The 22378-nt window shown below is 36.5% G+C and overlaps 1 protein-coding gene across 8 annotated transcripts in view; it reads right to left on the bottom strand.

Annotated features, from left to right (window-relative positions):
• DACH2 (dachshund family transcription factor 2) overlaps positions 1-22378 on the bottom strand; it is a 289571-nt gene that overhangs the window by 53425 nt on the left and 213768 nt on the right. For all 8 annotated transcript variants that reach the window (XM_080554411.1, XM_080554408.1, XM_080554407.1 and 5 more), the window contains 2 exons: positions 11697-11852; positions 8725-8897 (listed from right to left, as the gene is read on the bottom strand). In XM_080554411.1, coding sequence (XP_080410537.1) covers positions 8725-8897; positions 11697-11852 — 329 coding nt within the window. The remainder of the gene's footprint in view (positions 1-8724; positions 8898-11696; positions 11853-22378) is intronic.

Below are 22378 nucleotides of genomic sequence, written 5' to 3'. Positions count from 1 at the left end.
GTATTGAGACTGATACTATTTAAGGTCGTTGTTGGTGACACGGACAGTGGTATTGAGTGCATCCTCAGCAAGTTTGCTGACAACACCAAGCTGCGTGGTGCAGTCGACACTCTGGAGGGAAGGAATGGCATCCAGAGGGATCTTGACAGGCTTAAGAGGTGGGCCTGTGCAAACGTCATGAAGTTTGGCAAGGCTAAGTGCAAGGTCCTGCATCTGGGTGGGGGCAATCTCAAGCACTAGTACAGGCTGGGTGATGAGTGGATTGAGAGCAGCCCCAGGGAGGACTTGGGGGTGTTGGTGGATGAAAATCTCATTGTGAGATGGCAACGGGTGCTTGCAGCCCATAAAGCCAGCCATATCCAAGGCTGTCCATCAAAAGAAGTGCAGCCAGTAGGTTGAAGAGGGTGACTGTCTGCCTCTCCTCTGCTCTTGTGAGATGCTACCTGGAACGCTGTCCTCAGCTCTAGGGCCCTGAGCGTAAAAGGACATGTAGCTGTTGGAGTGAGTCCAGAGGAGGGTCACAAAAACAGCAAGAGGGCTGGATTACCTCTCCTACGATGACGTGGTGAGGGAATTGGGGTTGTTCAGCCTAGAGTAGAAAAGGCTCAGGAGACCTTATAGCAGCCTTCCTATACTTAAGAGGGGCCTACAAGAAAGATGGGGAGGGACGCTTTATCAGGGCGTGTAGCGATAGGTAATGGTTTTAAACTAAGAGGGCAGATTTAGATTAAACATTAGACAGAAATTCTTTACTACGAGGGTGGTGAGGCACTGGAGCAGACTGCCCAGAGAAGCTGTGGGTGCCCCATCCCTGGAAGTGTTCAAGGCCAGGCTGGCTGGGGCCTTGGGCAGCCCGGACCAGTGGGAGGTGTCCCTGCCCATGGCAGGGGGGTTGGAACTGGGTGGTCTTTAAGGTCCCTTCCAACCCAAACCATTCTATGATTCTGTACAACCCTGAGCTTATATATACTGTCTTTTACATTCGTGTAAATAATAGCTTTGTGTAAATAATAGGTTACAGCTAACAGGCTACCACTCTGACTGTAATGCTATTTGTCTGGATTTTAGTTTTAACAGTTCTCTTTGGCACTACTTATTCCCTTTTTATCACAACGAGTACTCAATTTACAATTAGATACAATTTTGAAATGATTAATTTTACAGAAGAGTGCATAGTTTAAGTAAACTTCATTGTCTATTGCAACGAAGAAAATGAATAGCCAAGGAGAGGACATGCCAACTGTTCTGCAAAAAAAAAAAAAAACCACACAACAACTATGAACAAATATGACGATGAATTAACACTTAGATATCACACAAACAGACATATATGTCACCTTAAATGGGAGTTATTTGAGTAATTCAAAAGCTGATGATTTGGAAAAGCAAAGTATTCAAGCTCCTTCTGGTAACTGTACTTCCCATTGTTTCTTGCTATAAAATAATCTCTTCTTCAAGTAATTTGCCTTCAAACTCAGGGTCTTAGTTTGAAATGTTCAGGCAGAAATAAATGTGTCAAATAATAATGTCATTCTTAATCACACAGTGAATCATTTTCTAAGAGAATTACTTGATTATGTCATCTAATGTCTTTCTGGTTACAAAAATTTACATATACAGGGAAGATGTACCTTTCCCTATAGATAACAAAGGAGCTGAAATTTTCCCTATATTTTATGTACTACAAATAAGGATAGAGTACCGTCATGTAAGACTGCATGTGGATAGAGAAACTATTTCTAAATGTTTGTGTGGAAATGTAATGCAGAATTTCCTCTACTATAATGAATAACACTATGAACAGACTCTTTTTTTGCAAGTAAACAGATCCATTTTTCAGTCCTGTAATCAGTATGCATCTATTTAGCTACTTAACAGCAATGTGCTCTGGTTCATTAGGTAGCTACTGTTGTGTCTCAGCCTAGTTAAAATTTCACAGCAAGTTAATCTATTTTATTACAAATGAGAACACAAGTGATAATGTCCTCACCATTTTCCAAACACAGGGTTAACAGTATTTGTAACAAATCAATGAGGGCATTTAAATAGGAAAATTGCAAATCTAAAACCTTAACATTTTTTACACATTGATGACTTCATTTTATTTGTCATTTATATATTTTACAACCTTGTTACTTTTCATATATTTTATTTTTTTCTTCTTGAAATAGCTCAGTTCCCACTGGCACACTGCAGTGCAGCTTGGTTCTGCAGTAAGTACACTTACAGTAATAGAGAAGTATTCCTAAATAAAGTAATATTTTCTCCATTTGAATTTCTTCATATTTTATAAATCTGCAAGATTCATAATCCATGTTATAATGTAATGAATTATATATATATAATTTACAGATTGTGAGAATTTTATGAAAAATGAAAACATTTCTCAAGATCTCACCTATTTATCTAACTATAGTACCTACTTCATCTTATCTTTTCTCTTCCCTTTACAGAGCTGTACCATAAATTCTCAAAAAAGACTTTTGCAGTATTTAATCCTTTTGAAGGGTAATATATTTCTGTCTTACTAAAGAACAGTGTCTTGCTTTAGCTTAGAAAATGTAGCTACAAAGCCTGACATTGTTAATTTTAGTTGTGATTTAGGTTAACAGCACTGAAGTCATCCACTCATCCAATTTCTAGATACATCCTTGATTTCACCTCAATATTCCTCTTCTAACCCCGTGAGGTGGTATTCCACACGAATAATATGAAACACTACATAACGGTTTTATCCACACTAGTTTTATTAGAAATATATATGAACAGCTTACCTATTTTTGACATTATCATCTTGACCTTAATTCCTTACCTCTGATTTTTTTATGGTATTGATCTTCATTTTGTGTCAAGAATTTAGAGGAATGATGCTACTAGATTTTCCATTATTTTTCTTTATTCTTAGTGCTAATGTAGCTGTAATTACTGTTCCAAATGTTAATCTATTAATGAGTTCCTAGAGGATTTAATGGCATTTCGCTGCTAACAAGCAGGTTTTGGAAGTTTGTCTGAGTCCTGGATATTTTATTCAGACATTTATCTTGATATTTCATATTTAATTGAGGTGCTTCTTCTGCAGTGGCAGGAGAGCTGGAATTCAGATCTCACTAATGAAACTGAGAGGAAGGAAAAATGGGGATTCTACTGTATTTAGGTCTAGATTAGAGTTTTCAACTCTCGTAACAAAAAATCATACCTGATTATCATGCTGGTAGAATAAATTTTCTGACATTAATTTGCTCACTAGCTCCCCACTGGAAAATGCATTGTGTCACACCTGATCTTACAGCGCTTGCCAAATCACCACTGAGATTCTCAAAATGGACCACATTGTTAAGCTGAACATGCAAGACTAAAAAAATCAAGAAACCAGAGTGTCTCGTTTCTCTGAAGAGGTCTATACTGTGGAGTCAAAAGCAGTCAGCCAGCAGACTGACTGCAGATGTCCTCACCCCCTATCCAAAACTACCATGACTTTGTGCCTGTCAAGTACCACTGCTCCTATCTATGTGGCTGAAGTCTGTTCTTAATAAGAAAGAAGAAAAAGAAAGAAAGAAATTTTGGTTAGCAAAGAACTGAATTGCTACCTTTTATTTTTAGTTAATACTAAGTATTTCTTTCCATTTGACCTTAGTTAAAACTAATTGAATTCTATTATCAAACACAATTTTAATAGTGTTTACTGTCCCTAACTAATGCATTAGGCTGAAAAACAACACATAATTGGTATTTAGGCTTTTCAAAGAAAAAGAATAATCTTGACACAGTAAGCAAGAGCTGTGTTAAATCTGAGATGATGTTGGACAGATTAAATATGATAGACCACAAGAAATATGATGGTAGAGTTACTGTTTCTGTGCATGAGAACAGTAGTTAGGTATATTTTCTGAGTTATCGGAGTCTGGAAATGGGCACATGCAGAGTATGGTCAACTTGTTGGTCTTCTGAGCTAGTTATATCATCTCCAACTGCTGTAAGAATTGGAGAAGAACAACGGAAACAGCTGGTCTAAAAACTAAGATAGGATATGTATGTCTGAAAGCCAGCTGGATCCCATTCATCTTTTGCAGTGTATCAGGAAGTCGTTCACTTTAAAATATATACTCTGCCATTTGAAATGCAATTTTTTTCACTGTGTACATATAGTTTCTTCAGTCATAGTCAACTGGCATTTGTTTTCCCACCAAATTTAAGAAATCATAAAAGCTCTTCTGTTTACTGATTTTTAATACCAGATGTTCACTTGCTAATTCCATTACCTTGTGACTACTTCCTATAATTCATTAATTGCCAGCTGCTCAGCCAAACAGAAAACCACAGCTAATCAGATGGTATTGGTAAACAGCCAAACAAGAGCTTCCTTCTTCACCATTTCTTAAATTAGCAATCACTGAGAAAGCTATGGCAACCTTCACTGGTATATTAAGATTTTACCTTCACATTTTACTTCAAATCTTAAAATATAATACTGACTAAAATTGGACAGACTCTTGCAGTGGAAACTTCCTACTTGAACCCCTCCCATGAATTGCTTCATCCAGTGCTGCTACCAAATGAAAGAAAGGTACTCCCAGGACTAATGATGGTAATGCTCTATAGAATCTATGTTACAGCTGTATTAGTTATTAAGTACAAATGCAAATGTTTAAGCCAATACTAAAAGGATCTGAGCCAGAACTGAAAGCTAGTATGTGCTTGGTGTAACAATATTCCCTTGTGATCTTTGCAAAAAAAGAGACATACTTGGTTTTTACTGTTTTTCTTTTTTTTTTTTTTCCTCCCCTTGCAAGTTTAAAATAAGTATTCACTGATTATTCTTTAAACTAGCAACTAGTGTTAACAAGCAAGGCATTCTTCGCATCACAGTGAGAGGAACATGCCTCCCTTCATAGGAGGGGAGACGAAAAGGCTATTTAATGCAATTTGTAGGGGCCTGAACATCTCCCAACATAGTAGTTTCTCTGTCAGTGAATAAAAAGATACAAACCTGCACACACAGTTCTTTGCTACAGATAGTCATAAAAATTAGCCTTATAAGAAATAAGCAAACTATGCTGTCTCACACATCGCTCCCCTAATGTATTCTAGTACCCATTTTAGCAATACGCTGCCAACAATGAACACACGCTATGAAACGGGACAGAATAAATCTAATAGAGAAAAGTATCATAAATTTTACAAAAGTTTTGTTTTATAAATCTTGTAATATTCTGCAAACATTTCAGAATGAATTGAATGCACAGAGATATGAAATTAAATAAGTTATAAATTCTGTAACTAGAAATGCTTTTATACTGAGAAGAATTGTTTCAGAGTATTCTGAGATGGCCACATTTTTCAGGCTGTCAGGTAAATTTTATGAATGCAAGTTGTATAGCACATAGAAAATAGCACCTCTCAGCAATAATTACACAGCCCATCTGTATTGTCTTTAGGGAATTTAAAATCATGTCATATACGTCCTTTACAAATGCTTTAAGAATCCCACAAAATCAGGAGAAGAACAGAACACAAAGAAAAGGAGATTCAAAAATCTCTACTGCATGTGTAGATCACACGATAGAAATAATGCTTTGTTCTGCTTATCAGTAGACCAAAAAATTCAGATGGAAATCGTGTAGGGTTGATGTGAAATAAAAGATTTCAGTTCCTGGGCAAAACATAACATTGCATTTCACCCAAAATGTCATTTTTTTTCGGGGGATTTGATTTGTTTATAAAGTACATGTAGGTGAAATTCTGAAAGAAATGATTTCAGAGTAAAAAAAAATGCTTTGGGGTTCTCTGAAACAAAGCATTTAAATTGCATTTTAACTTTTTTCTTTGGGTTTTCCAAATGCATTCAACAAATGTGCCATTTATTCCTAACTGGGACCTGGCTAACATCAGAAAGAGTAAGGTTTCTCCTTTTCCAATGTCTGCCTCGAGCCCCAGGCACAGCGAGAGGAGGCCAGCATGTCTCCAAGCAGTGACTAATTATTTCGAGACAAGTCAAATCCATACCATGCTTCCACTTCAGTCCCCTCAAGACTAATAGACTCTTCTTCCCCAGGCTTTCTCCTTGCCAGTCTCCTGCCCCTCACTCTCCCCCCACAGACACCCCAAATCTACCAGGTAACAGGTTAGCTCTTGCTCAGTGCAGGTCTATCCAGCATCTTCCTCTCCTTGCCCACAACTTTATGGTTAAAATTGTGTCAGCTAGCATGTTTTTTAGTCATGTATGCCCCTTCTGACTTAATCTGTATAAATAAAGACTTTAAGCTTGATGACGCTCCTGATATCATACACAGCCTGAAAATATCCCCAGCTCAAGGCCTCATTCCACTATGGGCACAGCGTGGTCGTATGATCTGATTATGAAGTTCCAAAGTGCTGTCAGCGAAGAGAAGAGCTATTGTCATTCTTGCTGGGACAGCTCTCTGTTTATTTGCCATCCACGTATGTGCTGTAAGGTCTCAACTCCTTCAGACCCAATTTAGTTTACATGAGCTGTTAAGACTCAGACATGTTTTCGGAACTCTATTCAATTTGTGTTCTCGGCACACATCATGATCCTTAATGACAAACTGTATGCTGCAAATGCATATTAATAGTCGTATTCATTTGTTGCATAATTATTTTAGTTTTTACCATTTAAATATGACATAAATATCATATTGTGTTCATTACAGGTATACCATAAGATAAAATTCTAAACATTATGTAGCTATAGCTCTGTGGAGTTGAGTTGTTCTATAAGCTTCAGTTAAAAATTTTGTATGGCCCATCCAAACTTCAGTTCTGATGACCTGAAAATATCGCCACTGAGTAGATTTTTCTGAGTTTCAGGACCAACACTTTTGGATGACAAACTACTACGTTTACTCACTACTTTTTTTTTTAGCCTACACAATGAAGCAAGTATACTTCTGCTAAGTTCCAACCCAGACTAGTTCTCTGCTGGCTGGCAAACCATTTTATACCTAGTCCAGTAACTGGATTGCAGGCTTCATCCAGCTCAAGAACAGCTCTGGGGGAGGGGGGGGAAAAAAAAGAAAAAAAAAAGGGAGAAAGAAGGTGGTAAAGTCATCGATGCTGTATTCCCCCCCCCCATCTCCTTATCCCATGCTACACCCTTATTTATGCAGATTCTTCAGAACCATTTGAGCCAAGTTTCAAATGGAGCAAGCACTTTCAGATGAGCAGTAAATCCCTGAAAGCCTGGATTTATAACAGGGGCACTGTCAGAACCATTGCAATAGCACTGCTAGCGGGTGCTGCAATAATCACATCAGATCATATTATAGATGGCTAAGAAGGTTTTGTGAGCCTGGCCGTTGTGCCTGCCTAATTTATAGTGTTCCTGTCAGGAGGAAATCAAGTTTCATAGTTATGACATTTCTTTCTAGAGCACTAAATGTTAACTTTGCTGATCACGCATATTTTGGTAGAACAGCTTATTTCTAAATGGCAAATGTGATATAAAAAGCATAATGACTTCATTCAAAACCTTTATAGAGCAGCTGATTCTCACACCTATAGAAAACAGACTAAGTGGTATTTTAGTCATCAGAGTATAGAAATAGATACGCACTCGGTATATTCAATTCATTTTTCCCATTTTAAGTAACGTCATGTTGCCATAATTGCAGTCTATCTAAAACTAGTTATTTTTTGTACTTCTAATATGAACTTAAATAATGTTGTCATATAATAGAAGTCATATTACTGATGGATAACAACCACAGAAATCCTTTTACATATTTCATTTTGTACAAGGATTTCATCTTAATTGATAGTCATTCAGAGCTAGACGATTGTATGAAAGGAAAGAAAGGACAAAGGGAGTCTCATACTGTAATAAAATTCATCTACAGTCTCAGCACTCAGAACAAATGAGAGAAAGATGCAGCATCACTTGACAGATGAGAGTAACACCACAGTGGATGCATGCGTTACCCCTATCATATTAGCTACTGGTGTATTTTCCTCTACATCATGTAGAGGAAATAATTCCCTCTAGGGTGCTGGTGAGACCTACTGTTGGCTGTGGACATATTGCGTATCCCCTAGTGCAGGTGCTGGGGAAAAATCGCTGCAAATGAGTAACATCAACAAAGACCTGCTGAAGAGCCTCCTTAAAATCAAACTGCTTGCAAAAACTGTAGTATATATTAGGACAAACTAGTATTGTTTACAAATACATATCTTCATTTTGACATACTGGTAGCATTTAAATTATAATCAAAGCTTATGCAGTCTACTTGCTGCTATAAATATTTTACTGCCATATTTAAGTTACCGTTTCCTCAATAGGTCTCCTGAACACTTAAAGTAAAGGTTACTAAGTGAAACAAATGGAACCTCAATTAATTTCTAACAATTCGGTGACTTGCATTAACTACTTGGCAGCTAGACATGAGAAATACCATGTTTCCCCCACCTAGTCAACAACTGTGCAGACACACTGATGATAAGAAGTTTTTATAGATCTAAACTAGACTAGATCTAATCTAACACTATTGAGTGCTAATATCTGTTTTTAATTATATTACAGATTTGTAGATAAAGCAGAGCATCTTATTTCTTTAACTTCTTGCCTGTACTTTCCTCAAACAGAAGTACTATCAGGACCAAGTGTGCCATATGCAGTATAAGCTCACTGCCTGTTAGGTATTTTCCTTAAAAACTTGCTATAAATGTTTTTGCAAGGAACAAAAATCTAGTCTCGTAGATGACTCTTACCTTTATAACAGAGGCCCCTGCCCTGGAAAGAGGACTGTGCATTTGGGCTGCTGCAGCCATATTAGCTATTGTATTGAGGTGGTTCATCTGATTCATTGCCATTGCAACCGAAGCAGGAGGTAGGCTGACGGGTAGCAGAGGGTGGGGCATCATCATAAACGGCAGGTCTATCCCTAAAAGAGAGCAAGGGCATGTTATGTGTGTCAGTCCCTCATTTTATAACCCTACCCATTATTTATTAATGTCTATATTCTACAGGATATTGACTCGTCAAACACATTACTATTATGTGTTAATAATTTTGAAGTTATATAGTGAATAACAAAATTAATATACAACAGTGCAGAAGTTCAGTGATGTCTTTATTGATAGCAATAAAACAAAAACCACAAAACATGCAGATATTTGCATGTTTTCCCAATACAACAGAAGAATATTCATTAATGATTTTATCTGACAATATACTCTACAAAGCCCTCAAGTTCTCTTACTATTATTAGTTTACCTACACAGCAATCTGAGACTTCTATATGAGGACTATTGCTTGACTATAGGAAGCTGTGGATTGGACTATACAACACTACTGTACTACCACACAAGTCTGTCAACTGGAATATGGGATGAGAGCTCAAAAGGTGAGATAAAAAAATGTTACAAGTGTTTTTCATTTCCAAAAAAGTCACTTTAAATTTTCATCTATTAAGGACATAAAAAAAATCAAGAAGGTGTGAAATGTGTTTGCACGCATTTGCAGACCTTGACATTGCTAGAAAGGTGATGTTACCGCTAAAAAGAACTGGATTTTCATATTTCATTACCAGCTATTCCAGCATGCATATTACTTGTATTTCGTAATGGCTACAATACAACACACCAATCCACTGAAAAACTTTCAGGTTCTTTTGTATTTAAGAGTTCTTCAGAGGAACCACTTGAAGATCTCTACCTTTGGGCATCCAAAATTCTTTTTCCAGAAAAAATAGGACACATTCTGCTACACAAAATGTCTTATAATTTTTCTAAGTGAAATTTTGATTAGAAATTCTCACAAAAAAAAAAGAAAAAACCCTTCAGGTACATGAAGTAAATAAAAATCATGTAACTAGTTATAACCATGTGCTATTCACATTATTTATTTCTAAAAGATTTTAACTTCTGCCTCTATCTTCATGACTTTAAATCAGAGGGCTAGTCACCATTTTGCTGTATGACAGAACACAAAATAAAACTATCATTGACTGATACAGCTTGTTATTTCAGTATAATTTGACCATAGCAATAAAAAGACACCACTGTGACTACCACAAAAGGCAGAATTGTTTATACTCGAATTCCCACACTATCTGTTTAGCTTGAGCAAATCATGATCAACTATGATGTCTTATGATTCACTGTGTTTTGTTTATAAGATGATCCATGCCAATATTAATTATGACACGTAATAAGCCATGCCCACATATATCTCCTTTCACTTTAAACCATACTGACAATCCCCTTCACTGCTTACATCCATAAGCCTTTGTTCCCCTGCATATCTCCCTTAACAGCCCAATAATCTCTCCTCATACTCTATAGAGTTCCAAAACTCCCAGACACCATCTGGCCACATTGAGTTGTATGTCTACTTAAAGTCCAATTGACATGCAAACTAAATGCAAACTCCAAACAGAATTTAACAGCACATCACCAGTTTTAAGACACAATCCGTCAAACATTTCAGAGGACTATGAAGAAAATATATCTTACACTTGCAAATCATTGGACATAATGTCTGACATTCAATAAACCCTTTAATAGCCTATAGACATGTGCCTACTACAATATCTATTGGAAAATAACTAGAAAGTTTTCTTTAACAGCAAAGAACACAATATCCCTGATGCAGAGCATGTACAGATACTGAATTATGCAAGAATATAAAATGAAAGAATAAACCATGGTGAATATGAGTCCTATAACCTGGTGATTCTTAATTACTGACACTTAACCAGATGCCCATAATGCTCAGGCTCCTACCTTCCCATGAACAAAGCAAACATATATTGTAGAAGCCATTTAAATAGTCTGGATTTCTTCAAGTCTGTGGCACTATGTAGGTAGCAAGGAAGCATCTGCTCCTACAATTTCATAAAAAGCCAGAAATGCCATTCAACCATTAAAACTAACAGGGAAAATCGACTTTCAAAACTTTGAGGATGAAGAATTTAAACAAATAACGAGGATTCATAAATAATAAGATTTTAATTCTTCATCCATCACCACCTTTCAGAATTACTCTCAGATTACTCCTAACTACTTCTTAAAATATATTTTTGTTGCTTTCTGACTATTTCTTTGAATAACTTGCTAGTACCTCCCCTTTGGGTGTAAAGGAGGAGGGAAACTCCAAGCTTCCCACCTATCCCCCTCCCAGAGGAAGGAAAAGAGATGGATTTGAAGTGAAGTTTAAGTTCCAAATCCAAACTTTAACTGTGTCATTTTGTTCCAGTTGCTTTGGATAGCTGCATTGAAGAGATGACCTTGCCCACACCTGTCAGGTACAAGGCATGACCAGGCAGAAGAATTGCTTCTACTCACTTTTACCTAGCCATTTTCACCCATGCTTTGCCCTCTTATATTTATTCAGTGGTCAGAATTTTCAACTGGAAGAGATTTACTCATATAGCTAAAATTTTAAGCAACAGTATGATTTTTTTCCCTTCAGCCCAGGCCATGGCATTGTTAACTGGGACTGATATTCCTTAATCCAGCAATGGGTGGCTATTCAAGAGAGTGGCTGTATCCAGTGGGCAGCTTGGTCGTGATGCACAAGCGCAGTACACAGCGGAAGGACCGGCCCTTGTGTACCACGTGCTTCGATCATCCACTCCCCCAACTTCCAGAAGGATGGGAAGGAGTACAAGCATGGCCTTCAAGCAGAGCTCTATGTACCTTTTTCAAAATTTTTTCCCCGTAATGGCAAGGATACATACTGTTGGTAAGCAGGTGATTCTGCTGGAGAGGACTGAGTGGGTGTGCGCTTCCAAGGCTCGACTGTCCCGACAGTGTGGGATGACCAATGCTGTGCTGGGATCCTGTTGTAATGGGAGACTGAAGCTTGTCTTTATCCCAGGAGGATTCACTCCCACCTGCAAAACAGGGTGCAAAGGGACCGTAAGTGGCATACGCTTTTCTTAAAAAGACACTTTGCTTGGTTAGCAACAAACTAATAGTCTTCAGCAGAGCTATGCACCGCTAGCACAAACACAGCACACACAAATACAAAGAGAAAAATTAAGAAATATGTATCAGACAAAAGGTATGTTTAGAAACTTTCAGCATCACCTACCTTCACAACAATAGTCTCTGGAAACAGAAAAAGCTAAAATGAATATCTGTTTGGTCTGAAGCTACTGTGTTCTGCAACAATTGTACAGATTGCAGTTTTCTTTAGCATTACATTTATACACATGAATAACACGTTCCTTTTAAACAGCAGTTAAGTAGACTATGAGAGTGAATTCTGAAATACAAACCTGGTCCACAAAAGAAATCACCTTAAAACTTAGGCCGAACATTTCTAAGTAAAAAGCTATTTTATGTACAATCCTTTCTCAGGTATAGCCCATGTTTTTAATTAGATTATTGATTGTTATGAAAATATGTAACTGCAGTATTGACTTTGTTTTGATTTTACGAAGAAGAATTTCAATTAGAATAAGTGATAGATTACTATGATTAAAGCAAACAGGCAGCAAGAAACATTTTAACTGAAGATGAAAGTAACAGAAAAATTCCACATTTTTTTACGACAACACTTAACTAATAAACATGATTAACACTGCTAAATGCAAAAGTTTGAAAGATCAATGATTGAGAAAAAAGGAAATCACTTCATCATTTTAGCACTATGTCCAAGTATGAATTACTTCCCATAAAAGATCTGTAATTTGTAAAATGATGAGCAATAATTGACAAAGAAAGATACAGTAAATTGTGCTATGTGATATAATATAACATGGCATAGTGTGGTAATTAGAAGCACTACTGCAGTTAAGACCTTGTCAGCATTTTCGCTATTTAATATACAACACTGCAGCTCTTTAAATAACATTTGACTGATATTCAGTGTAGAAGTTGTTCACTTTGACTTGTGATCCAGAGGTATTATTTTTTGGTAAAGTATTTCTCAGGTTAAAGCTGTAATTAATATATATATATATATAGGAGGAAATTATTAGTATTTGATTTTACCAGATAAATTTTATTTTTTTCCATATGCTTTTTGGAAAATTTAACATTTATACTGTGTTCTTCCTCAAAAAATACACACAGCAAGTACCATAATATAATTTTTTTTCTTATAAACTGATTTTTTACATTTAACTTCACGTATCAGGGCAGTGGCCATGAAAACTGCGCACAAGACAGTTTGCTAGAGACTTCTGAATGAAGAGAAAAAATTGCACTCTTCATCTAAAAGTTTCCTTATCCCCCCTTTTTTTTTTCCCAGCACTTCCAAGCCCAGGCGTAGATGGTCAAAACTCTTGGCTCATTTACTTATTTTTGGAAGAATTTACCTCGTCTTTCCAAAGCCTCATGCTTCTCACCCGCCATACTTCTGTGGACCTGAAGCCGTAGTATCAGAGCACTACCAGACTTCTGGCCTCAGCTGTATGTTCTGTGCTCCTAAAGTGCAATTACTCCTATTTTACAGACAGAGAATTGCACTGGGCAATGTGAAGAAAAGTGACTTGCTTAAGGAAATACAGGAAGCCTGCACTGGAACAGGAAACTGAATTTAAGTTCTGTCACACACTCCAAATCACCAGAGCAGTCTTCCTTACCAATGGAGACAATAATATCTTTTCTTCCCGCAAATTCCACTTGTAAATCTGCTCCTGTATTCAGTGCCAGCAACACAAGAATAAATTGTAATACACTTATATCTACAGACCATTCCTGTATTCTTGTTCTGTATCACTTTTCCTTAGACAAAGAAAGAAAAATACTGCTGAGCGCATGATGTCCTTAAGTGCATCTCAAATGAAACGTACTCTATAGTATGCAGTACGCCACACAGATAACAGCTCCACCACTTAATCAGGGCTCCATTATACTATGCAGTAGCAAGTCACTTAAAACGGAAGTACTACGTCGAATTACCTCTTACCTAGAACCGTTCAATAGTGAAGTGTTTTATATGGTCAGTATGATTAATTGTCTCCTACTTATGAGTGGGCAAGCTGAGGTGCAGAACTGCGAAGCAACTTCTTCCAGGTTACCTGGCAGATTAATGGTGAAACTGGAAGAGAAGTCAGGTCTCATGGGTCCTACTCGTTTCCTACAGGGGCTTTCAACTCAACTCACCCACAGCTAAAGATTTTTACCCTTTGCGTAGCTAAAGATAACAGCTTTAAAAGAAAACTTGCATCCTTCCCTGCAGTACCTACTCTCATATAGTAAGAAAAAATTATATATATAAGTTAATTGTAAGCTAGAAATAGATTCATATTACAAACCAAACATGTTAAATGTGAACCTTCGGTAATACACTTTGTCCTTTTAATTTCAAGCAATTAAAAAAAGAATTACTCTTTTCTGAGCATACACATTTTCTTATTTAATGACAATGTCAGCATGTTATATGAGCAAATACGTATTTGACATCAATATATATTTTCGAATTCTGCTTCCATAACTATTAGAAGTTGATTTATCTATAAAAAAGTAAATCCTCTTTAATACCTGAAATTTAAATTTAGCCACAACTTTTCAGATTTTTGTTCGTAGTCATTTTTTGTCCAAATACTTGCCATTAAAAAGGCAAAGATGTCATGTGTTGATTCTAAATCCTCTCTTTGGTAATGATGACCTTACAGATGAAACTAAAAATTAAACTTTACGGTATGAACCATGCATACAATATAGAGTAACAAATTTATGGAAGTCAGAAAAGTTTGTGGTTTTTTTTTCTATCATTATATTCAAAAGGTTTGGTCTTTCGAGAAATTTGTACTGGGAAAAATAGTAATTTATTTGTCCGTACTAGGCTAGTGAAGGTTCTCATTCTTTAATATAGCAAATAAGGAGCCTAAAGTTAAACAATGACTCATACTATTGTATATAGAAAGATGGACTTCAAGGAGTTTCTTTCAGATGTATCTGAAGCAAGAGCGGAAAAATACTTGAGAAAGAAAGCAAACATACAGCACAGTAAGGAAAAACAGAAACAAAACACCAATGGGACTTATTTTACTTCTTGTTTGAAAGGAAACATAACTTTTATTTACTTTAAATGAGAAAGAATATTTCATTTAAAAGTATTAGTAACGTGATTCATAAGTGTCACAAGAACATTAACTGAGCCCTCAGAAGTCTGCTGATTTGATAAATGCCAATACATCGTTTCTACACTTTACAAAAAGCTTTACATTTAACACTATTACCCACTACCCATATGACCTTCTCTACAACAGATAAATCCAAAGGACAAAAAGGTAATTTTTCCTTATCTTGTTTGCATTCTAGTCGATCTTGTCCCAGAACAGATTGTACTCAGCATTAAAAAAGGGCAAGAGAGGCAAGAACCTCCATCTTCCAGAGCTCCAGACGCTTATCAGAAACAAGCACAGAGCCTGCAGTTTCCTTAAACATAGCTACACCAAAGTGGAAAGAAAAAGGCAGAGGCATTGGCTGTCCAGCCATCCTAAAAGATTGCAGAATGCAGTGACTAGTGTCAGAAGAAGCTAAAAAAGGTCTGATCTGCTCCAACCATCCAGTTCAGGCCACACAGAAAATCTGATGCATGGTTCTTACTACTTCTTTCAGATTTGCAGCTAAATGCTCAATATTGATGAAAAAAAAAAAAGAAAAGAAAAGGCCTGATTGTTGACATTGCGCACAATCATCTATAAAGAAATACAGAGCAAGTTTCACAGAGTACAGATAAAGACAGAAACTAAATGGATTTGGTAAGAGAAAGAGTTATTTACAATACATTTACTAACTCAAGTCTGCTATTCACCAGTCTTAACACGTTGAGAGAACTTACTTATCAGTGCATGAATTGCACTTATGTTCAACTAAGCAAAAATAAAACTAATGCAACAAATCCCAGTCCATTCTCTTCAAAATTAAAATGTGGTAAGAGGTAAGCATTCCCCTTAATATCATTTTACAGCCCAGTGGCCAAATTCTCTACGTCTCTGTTCCCGAATCCCTCTCAACAGGGAATGCAGACGAGTTCAGATGCATAGGGATTCAAATCACAGATAACACAAACAAATATGGGAAACCGGCCTAAGCAATACACACTGATACTGTTTATTCCATACACTGTACTGACAGATCTACCAGACACTGCATGGTTACTTGCAGTCACATACAGATCTGTAAGCAAAGAGCCTCTGTTTCAGTTTCATTTTGTTTAGTTGAAGGAAATGCAAGTGATAAGCTCAGCTTCATTTTCCTGAAAATGCTGCTTCTCACCCTTCTTTGATTTTAGTAATTTTATAAAATAACTATTTAAACTATATCTTTTCTAGTAATCAACCTCCTCATTTCAAAGCAAAAACTAAATTTTGGGGGGTGGTGGGGTGAGAAGATATATTTGTGAAAATTAAATTAGCGTCTTAGCTTTAGGAATTGAAAGATCTCCAGAAAGTAATCAAAGTTCAATTTGGTGACAGTTACTTTTCATTTGGTTTCAAATTCATTTTATCAGCCTTAAAACTGTACGGTCTACCTAAATGAAATCCATTCTGTCAGAGGTACCTTTGAATTGAACAATCACACTGTTTCAATCTATGTCTGTCATTTTATTTTTTGTTGTGATACATTTCTGAAAAATTGAACTCAAATTGTTAAAAGCAATACCATTTTCACTGTCCAATTTTATTCTAAAACTATTTTTAAGCACATTTTTCATGCTATTGGGCATATTAAACATAAGATTAGCTGCAAAGAAGTAATATTCAGTGCATTGCTATTTTGGCACTGATAATTTCAAAGTGTTTATCACCACTAATTTTGTAAGTGTCCAACAAACAGTAGTCCTCTGAAATTTTTTGGTTTATCTAGAAACTCAGTATCCCTAAACTAACATGGGCCTATTTGCCAATACTCATAGCTCCAGGGTTTTCACATGTCCCAGGCTATTTGATTTTACCAACATCCTAATCTCACCTCGATACTGGAAAAGACAGTCAAGTTTTTGGCCTACAAAGAATATCCTCAGCTGAACACCCTTCAGCCTGCAAACTTTTTGTGATCTCTTTCCATGGTTTCCAGACTCCACTTGAATGTCTGAGGAAGAGAAGACTATGTTGAAGAAGAGTTTTTCAACATCACCCTATAGAAGAGCAGATCTCAACACCAACTGGAGGCTCAGCAGAGCCTGTAAATGTCTCAACAATATATAATAATCTCCAGGTTGGAAAATACAGCTGATAGCTCTAATAGTTTCATTATAGACATAAGACTTTCATTTGCCAACAGAAGATCACATGCCAGTACAAGTGTCATTTTTAGACTCTATCCAGTTAGGAATTCACTTTGCCAATAGTAAAAAAATCATGGCACCAAGCTACTATGTATTCCCTGCCTGAAAATAACCTTTTGAATAATCATGACCGAAACTAGAAGTCCACATGTCAGTCAGTTGTTGGCTAGATTCATTGATCAATAAATAATTGAGTAGTACGAATCAAGAGATGTCCCACAGAGCTTCATCTATCTAAAACATCTGCAAATTTAACTTGCCAAAGTAGAGTGAAACTCAGATTTCATTCCCTAAAGATAATACTTAAAAAACAAAACAAAACAAAGAAAAACCAGCAACAACACAGAGAGACACACTGGCCTGATAAAATTAATTTGTTCCAAAAGTAGACTGAAATTTGGACTTTTTGGAGGAATCAAAACTTTCAGAATTCAGATCGCTGAACATGGAAAATGAAGAGAAGTCATAATTTATAAACTGGGAATCTCCCTAGATTAAGGATAGGAAGGTACCATTTACGCTACATTCCTGATAAACTGTCACTTTTCTGTCAGAAAAACGTAAGACTGTTTTGGGTCTGGATTATGACCTATTTAGCCCTATATTCTGTCCTTCACAGTGGCAGTGGAAGATGTTACTCATGAAGACTACGTAAGCCTGTCCACTTTCTGACGTCCCTTATTACCCCCAAATAAATTTTCATATTTTCAAAAGGGAATGAGATTTGTTTGTTTCGATCACCCTCGAATGTTGGGTGATAAACCAGCCCCTAAAAGCATGGCATCCATCTGAAAATCTAAAGGAAAGATTTGCAGTGCATTCTAAGCTTTAATGCACTGATTTGTTTAGCTGTGTGTATTTGGCTGTATCAACTTCTGGATCATGCCCTAGAAGAAAGCCATGAAATTGTGTAGGGTAAGATATTAAAACTCAAGAAATCCAGTGATGGCTTTACTGGTCTACTTCCAAAAACTTATCAAGTGGTTCAGCAGATGTAATTACTGCTTAGCCCTGCCAAAGCTTTGAAATGTGCCCATTAATTCAGCAATTCCCAATCTGTCCATCAGTCAGTCATACTTAAAAAATATGTCTGTCACAACTTAGGTGAAGTAATCTGTTGATAATTATACAATAAGAAGTCATCTGAAATTTGAATATGGTTTCTAAACTTTCTGAAAAGTCTTAATGACAGCAAAATCAAAGTTTATTTCACAGCCATAAGGATACAAAAGATAACTTAGAATATCAGAGTATTTAGTGGCAATTGACTTAAAGAGAATAATTCAATTAAGTCCATGAAGGTACTTTTTTAGAAGATAAAAGCACAGATGCAGTGTTCAGTGACCTAACCATCTCCCCCAGACCATCAATTCCCTCCCTTTAAAATGAGCCAAGAAAAAGAAGAGTGTGGTAAATGCAACAACTTTTAAAGTTCCCAAATGGCAGTATATTCATTTAAACATGAAATACCAAACATATCTCAATGTGTCAGCTGATGCACCACAAAAGCATCCCATCAAAGTTAGATTTAGCAACCTGAAGATTATATTTTTAGAAGTCTTGATACAAACTATCATACTAAATTCCATAAAAATATGCTAACATTCAAAAGCACAAAGTTAGCTACCTGTTCCCATTCGTCTCATTTCTTTTGCTGATTTGGTCATGCATAAATATCAATCAAAACAATTCACTTCTTGCCCACGAAGGAATGTGACAAAATCCCTGATAATTAATGAATGAAGTCTTCGCTTCTTTGTTGCCTGCTATTTAACTGTGAGATAATACAATGAAGGGAAAACAAGCAAACAAAGCAAACCAACAAAGAAAGCAAAGAAAGAAAGAAAACCAATAATAAGCCTGTAAACTTTACATCAATAGTTAGATACTTATGGCTTCCTAAATGGAAATCAGTCATGGTATTTCAGGAGGGAGGGACAATATAAAGGAATAATGAGCATCAGAATGCATATAAACACAGTAACAGCTGCAGTCCATCTAGCTTAATACCTTGTCTCTGACAAAGCCAAAAGCAATACTTACTGAATGAATTTAAGTACAGAGAAGCCTAGTGACAATTTCCCAGAATATTCTCCATCAATTTGTTCATTATGAGCTTCCTGAAACAGAGGTACTTTCCTTAAATTTAATAACCTTTACTAGATTTTTCTTCCACTTAATTAAACTGCTGCCAATTTTCTGCATCAACTGTAGTATCCTGTAGCAAGGAGTTCCATAGCTTGACTATGCACTTCCTGACAAGCTACCTCATGTTACTGGGACAGGGGGGTAACCTGGTATTTGTTGTCTTGCTCTGATGTCTTCTAGTTTTTCTAGCGTATGCAATAATGAACAATAAATGCTTTTATTCTGTTACTTCTACACGGTTTGTAGTCTTATTCTTGGAATTAGGGAGTTGAGAGTTAAAACCTAAATATTCTTTTGGACCTACATCAATGTCAAAAGCGTGTGCAAACTCCTTCCTCAGAGCTAGTAAGTGACCTCTGTTCTCTGTTGCTCATTTTTTGCATGAACCTCAGCATGTTTGAGCTACTGGCCAGATAATACGCTTGTATTCTTATTGGAAAGTTGACTCAGGGAGGCTTCTGACAGCTTACCAAAAATGCTTTTGATATAAGAGGGCTTCCAAAAATCTGCACATATCATTATTTCAACAGACATGATGTTGGCAAACCCAAGAGAGGACAAGCTTTAAATGTTCAATACTACCTTGAAATGTAACCACAGGATTATGGTTCATTCTTGCACAAATGATCCTTGTGCATTCAGAATGATAATTGCTAACATTTTCAGTGATACAGGAGTCATTTTATTGCTTTTTATTTTTCTATAGAAAGGTAACGATACTGTACTAGAACGTATCTCTTCTGGTTTATGACCATCAAGAAAAAAATGAAGTCTTTCCTACTGAAGGACCAAAGTCTGTCTTCAGAAACACGTGTATTTCACAGATGGAAATACGGCCAAATTTGGTCTGTCGTGTTTTTATTACTGTCGATGATGCGCAAGCCAGAAATAAAACAGCTTAACTTTCAGATCTTGAACACAGTTTGTAGGGCTAGCTGCCACAAAGAATAAAATATACATTCCTCTAAACTCAACTGCAGCCAGCAAGCAAGGATTCATATTACAGTGATGACAATCGTTGACACCTTCAGTCATCACAAACAAAGCACTTTGGGGTTGCTTTTTTAATTGCTTAATATTTTTGCATATTTGAAAACTTACTGAAACAATCACAGAGATACATGTACTATGTATTTTTAATGTAAATGCAACTAGCTGGAGAGTTTGGTTTGATTTTAGAGGCTTTGAGAACATCTTGATCTCCACAGCACACAGGTAGCAGTACTATGGTTCAAGATCAGATCATTGAAGTTTCAACCATTTATGAACAACTCAAGTTAACGATTGTGATATGCTGAGTTACTTTGTAATGACATAAGCAAATTATGTATTTACAATCGTTTCAGTAGGAGATTAGTATTCTAATGCTAGAGGAACTCTGTAATATAAAGTATGGCTTTAAAGAATTAAATGCGGTCTGTTGTACTTCATACTTAAATATTTGTTCAACTTTCCAAACCCCTACCAACGTAATGTCTACACAGAACTCAACAACATTGAAGATTTCACTAGAGAATGGGAGGTTGCAAAAGGGATCAACATTTCGTATTGAAGACGGATGACTGTAGAAGTTTTCCTGTGAGACTTACTGCCAGAATCCTGTTTCCATGAAGAATCAGTAAGTATAGACACTTGCTCTTGCACAGCCTCAACAGTTGTGTCAGCATGGGGAACACTGGGAAGGTATATACTAGTTCTGAAGATGCACAATTTCTTTTCTATCTGGCATTTGATTCCTTGCACTAACTTACTACAGACTTCCAAAAAATTTACATTGCTGCCAAAACCAGGAGAGCCTGTAAGTAAACCTAATTCACATAAAAGGTCAGCAGTGAAATCCATGGTGTTTCATTTAATGTCAGTCTATAAATAACAAGCAAAAAAAATCTTGAACTTCATTAATAGCCAAGGCTGTGCTTCCTTAAGAACTCACTTTCGTTTTTGCTTATAATAATAGCTGAATATATACCTACCACAGCATATAGACATCTTATATGTTCAATCAATCTTTGATTTTCAGACTTCTCATTCATCAAACCTAGCTATTAGGTGCTCTCAGCTAATCTCTAGTGCAATTCTCCTCAATGATATGTGAGAGCTTTGCATTAGTTTCTCAAAGGAGCAGGATCAAAACCCTAGAAATGACCAACTGTGCCAAAAAAACTATTCAAAAATACATCCTAAATTTGTTGCTGTGTAAGGGATACTCTAGGTCTTCAAATGAGTATTTTTCTGAGGTATACAAAGCTATTAACTATCATCAGCACAAACATCATTAAAATGCTGATATTAATACTAGATAAAGTGAAAATATTTCTTAAGAGGAAAAAGTGAGAGGCTTTAGCAACAATATATAATAGCACAGTGCCAAGCTGAACTTAACTAAGCTTGAGGTTTTGGACAGGATTCATTTCTGCTTATAATATAAGTATGCACCACCTTGATTATCATTTAAAAAAATATTGACAGCTTGCCTTCTCATACCAATGCCTAGTAACAAATTCCAAATGTTTTGTCACATTTCTTGTGAGCAATGCCATCTGCCAGAGGTGGCATTTCATGGCTGTTTACCCTGACTCCCTCCAAGAATTCATCTGCCACTATCTAATGCTGCCTGAATAAAGGGGATTAAGACTCTGATGCAACAGAGACTATTGATAATTTGGTATAATTGGGAAGAAATGAAGATAAATGAGGTTGAGGATGGAGAGGCAATTAGTTGAGCTGCCTGTACAGCTGTGTTCTCGGCCTAGCTCCCCTGGCCTTTTCTTTGGTGAGGTATGTGCAAATTAAACATAATGACAAATACACTCTTCCCAGAGCTCTTTAGTTTGGGAAGCTTGAAGATATGATTTTCACTTCTGAGATTCAAGGCAGTTTTCAGTTTAAAAGAAAAGTCCTATTCACCGTTGAGCTTTTTAAAGAGAACGCAGTCTCTAACGGCACACCTACGGCACAGTACCTGTTACTTCAAAACACAGCTCTTCGACTGGGAGTAGTACTGAGCACTTTTGCTGTTACTGT

The sequence above is a fragment of the Anser brachyrhynchus genome (assembly GCF_964034855.1).
Source record: "Anser brachyrhynchus genome assembly, chromosome: 13".
NCBI classification, from domain to species: Eukaryota; Metazoa; Chordata; class Aves; order Anseriformes; family Anatidae; genus Anser; species Anser brachyrhynchus.
Note: the sequence above shows the minus strand (reverse complement) of the source record. Positions and strands in the feature narration are given on the sequence as shown.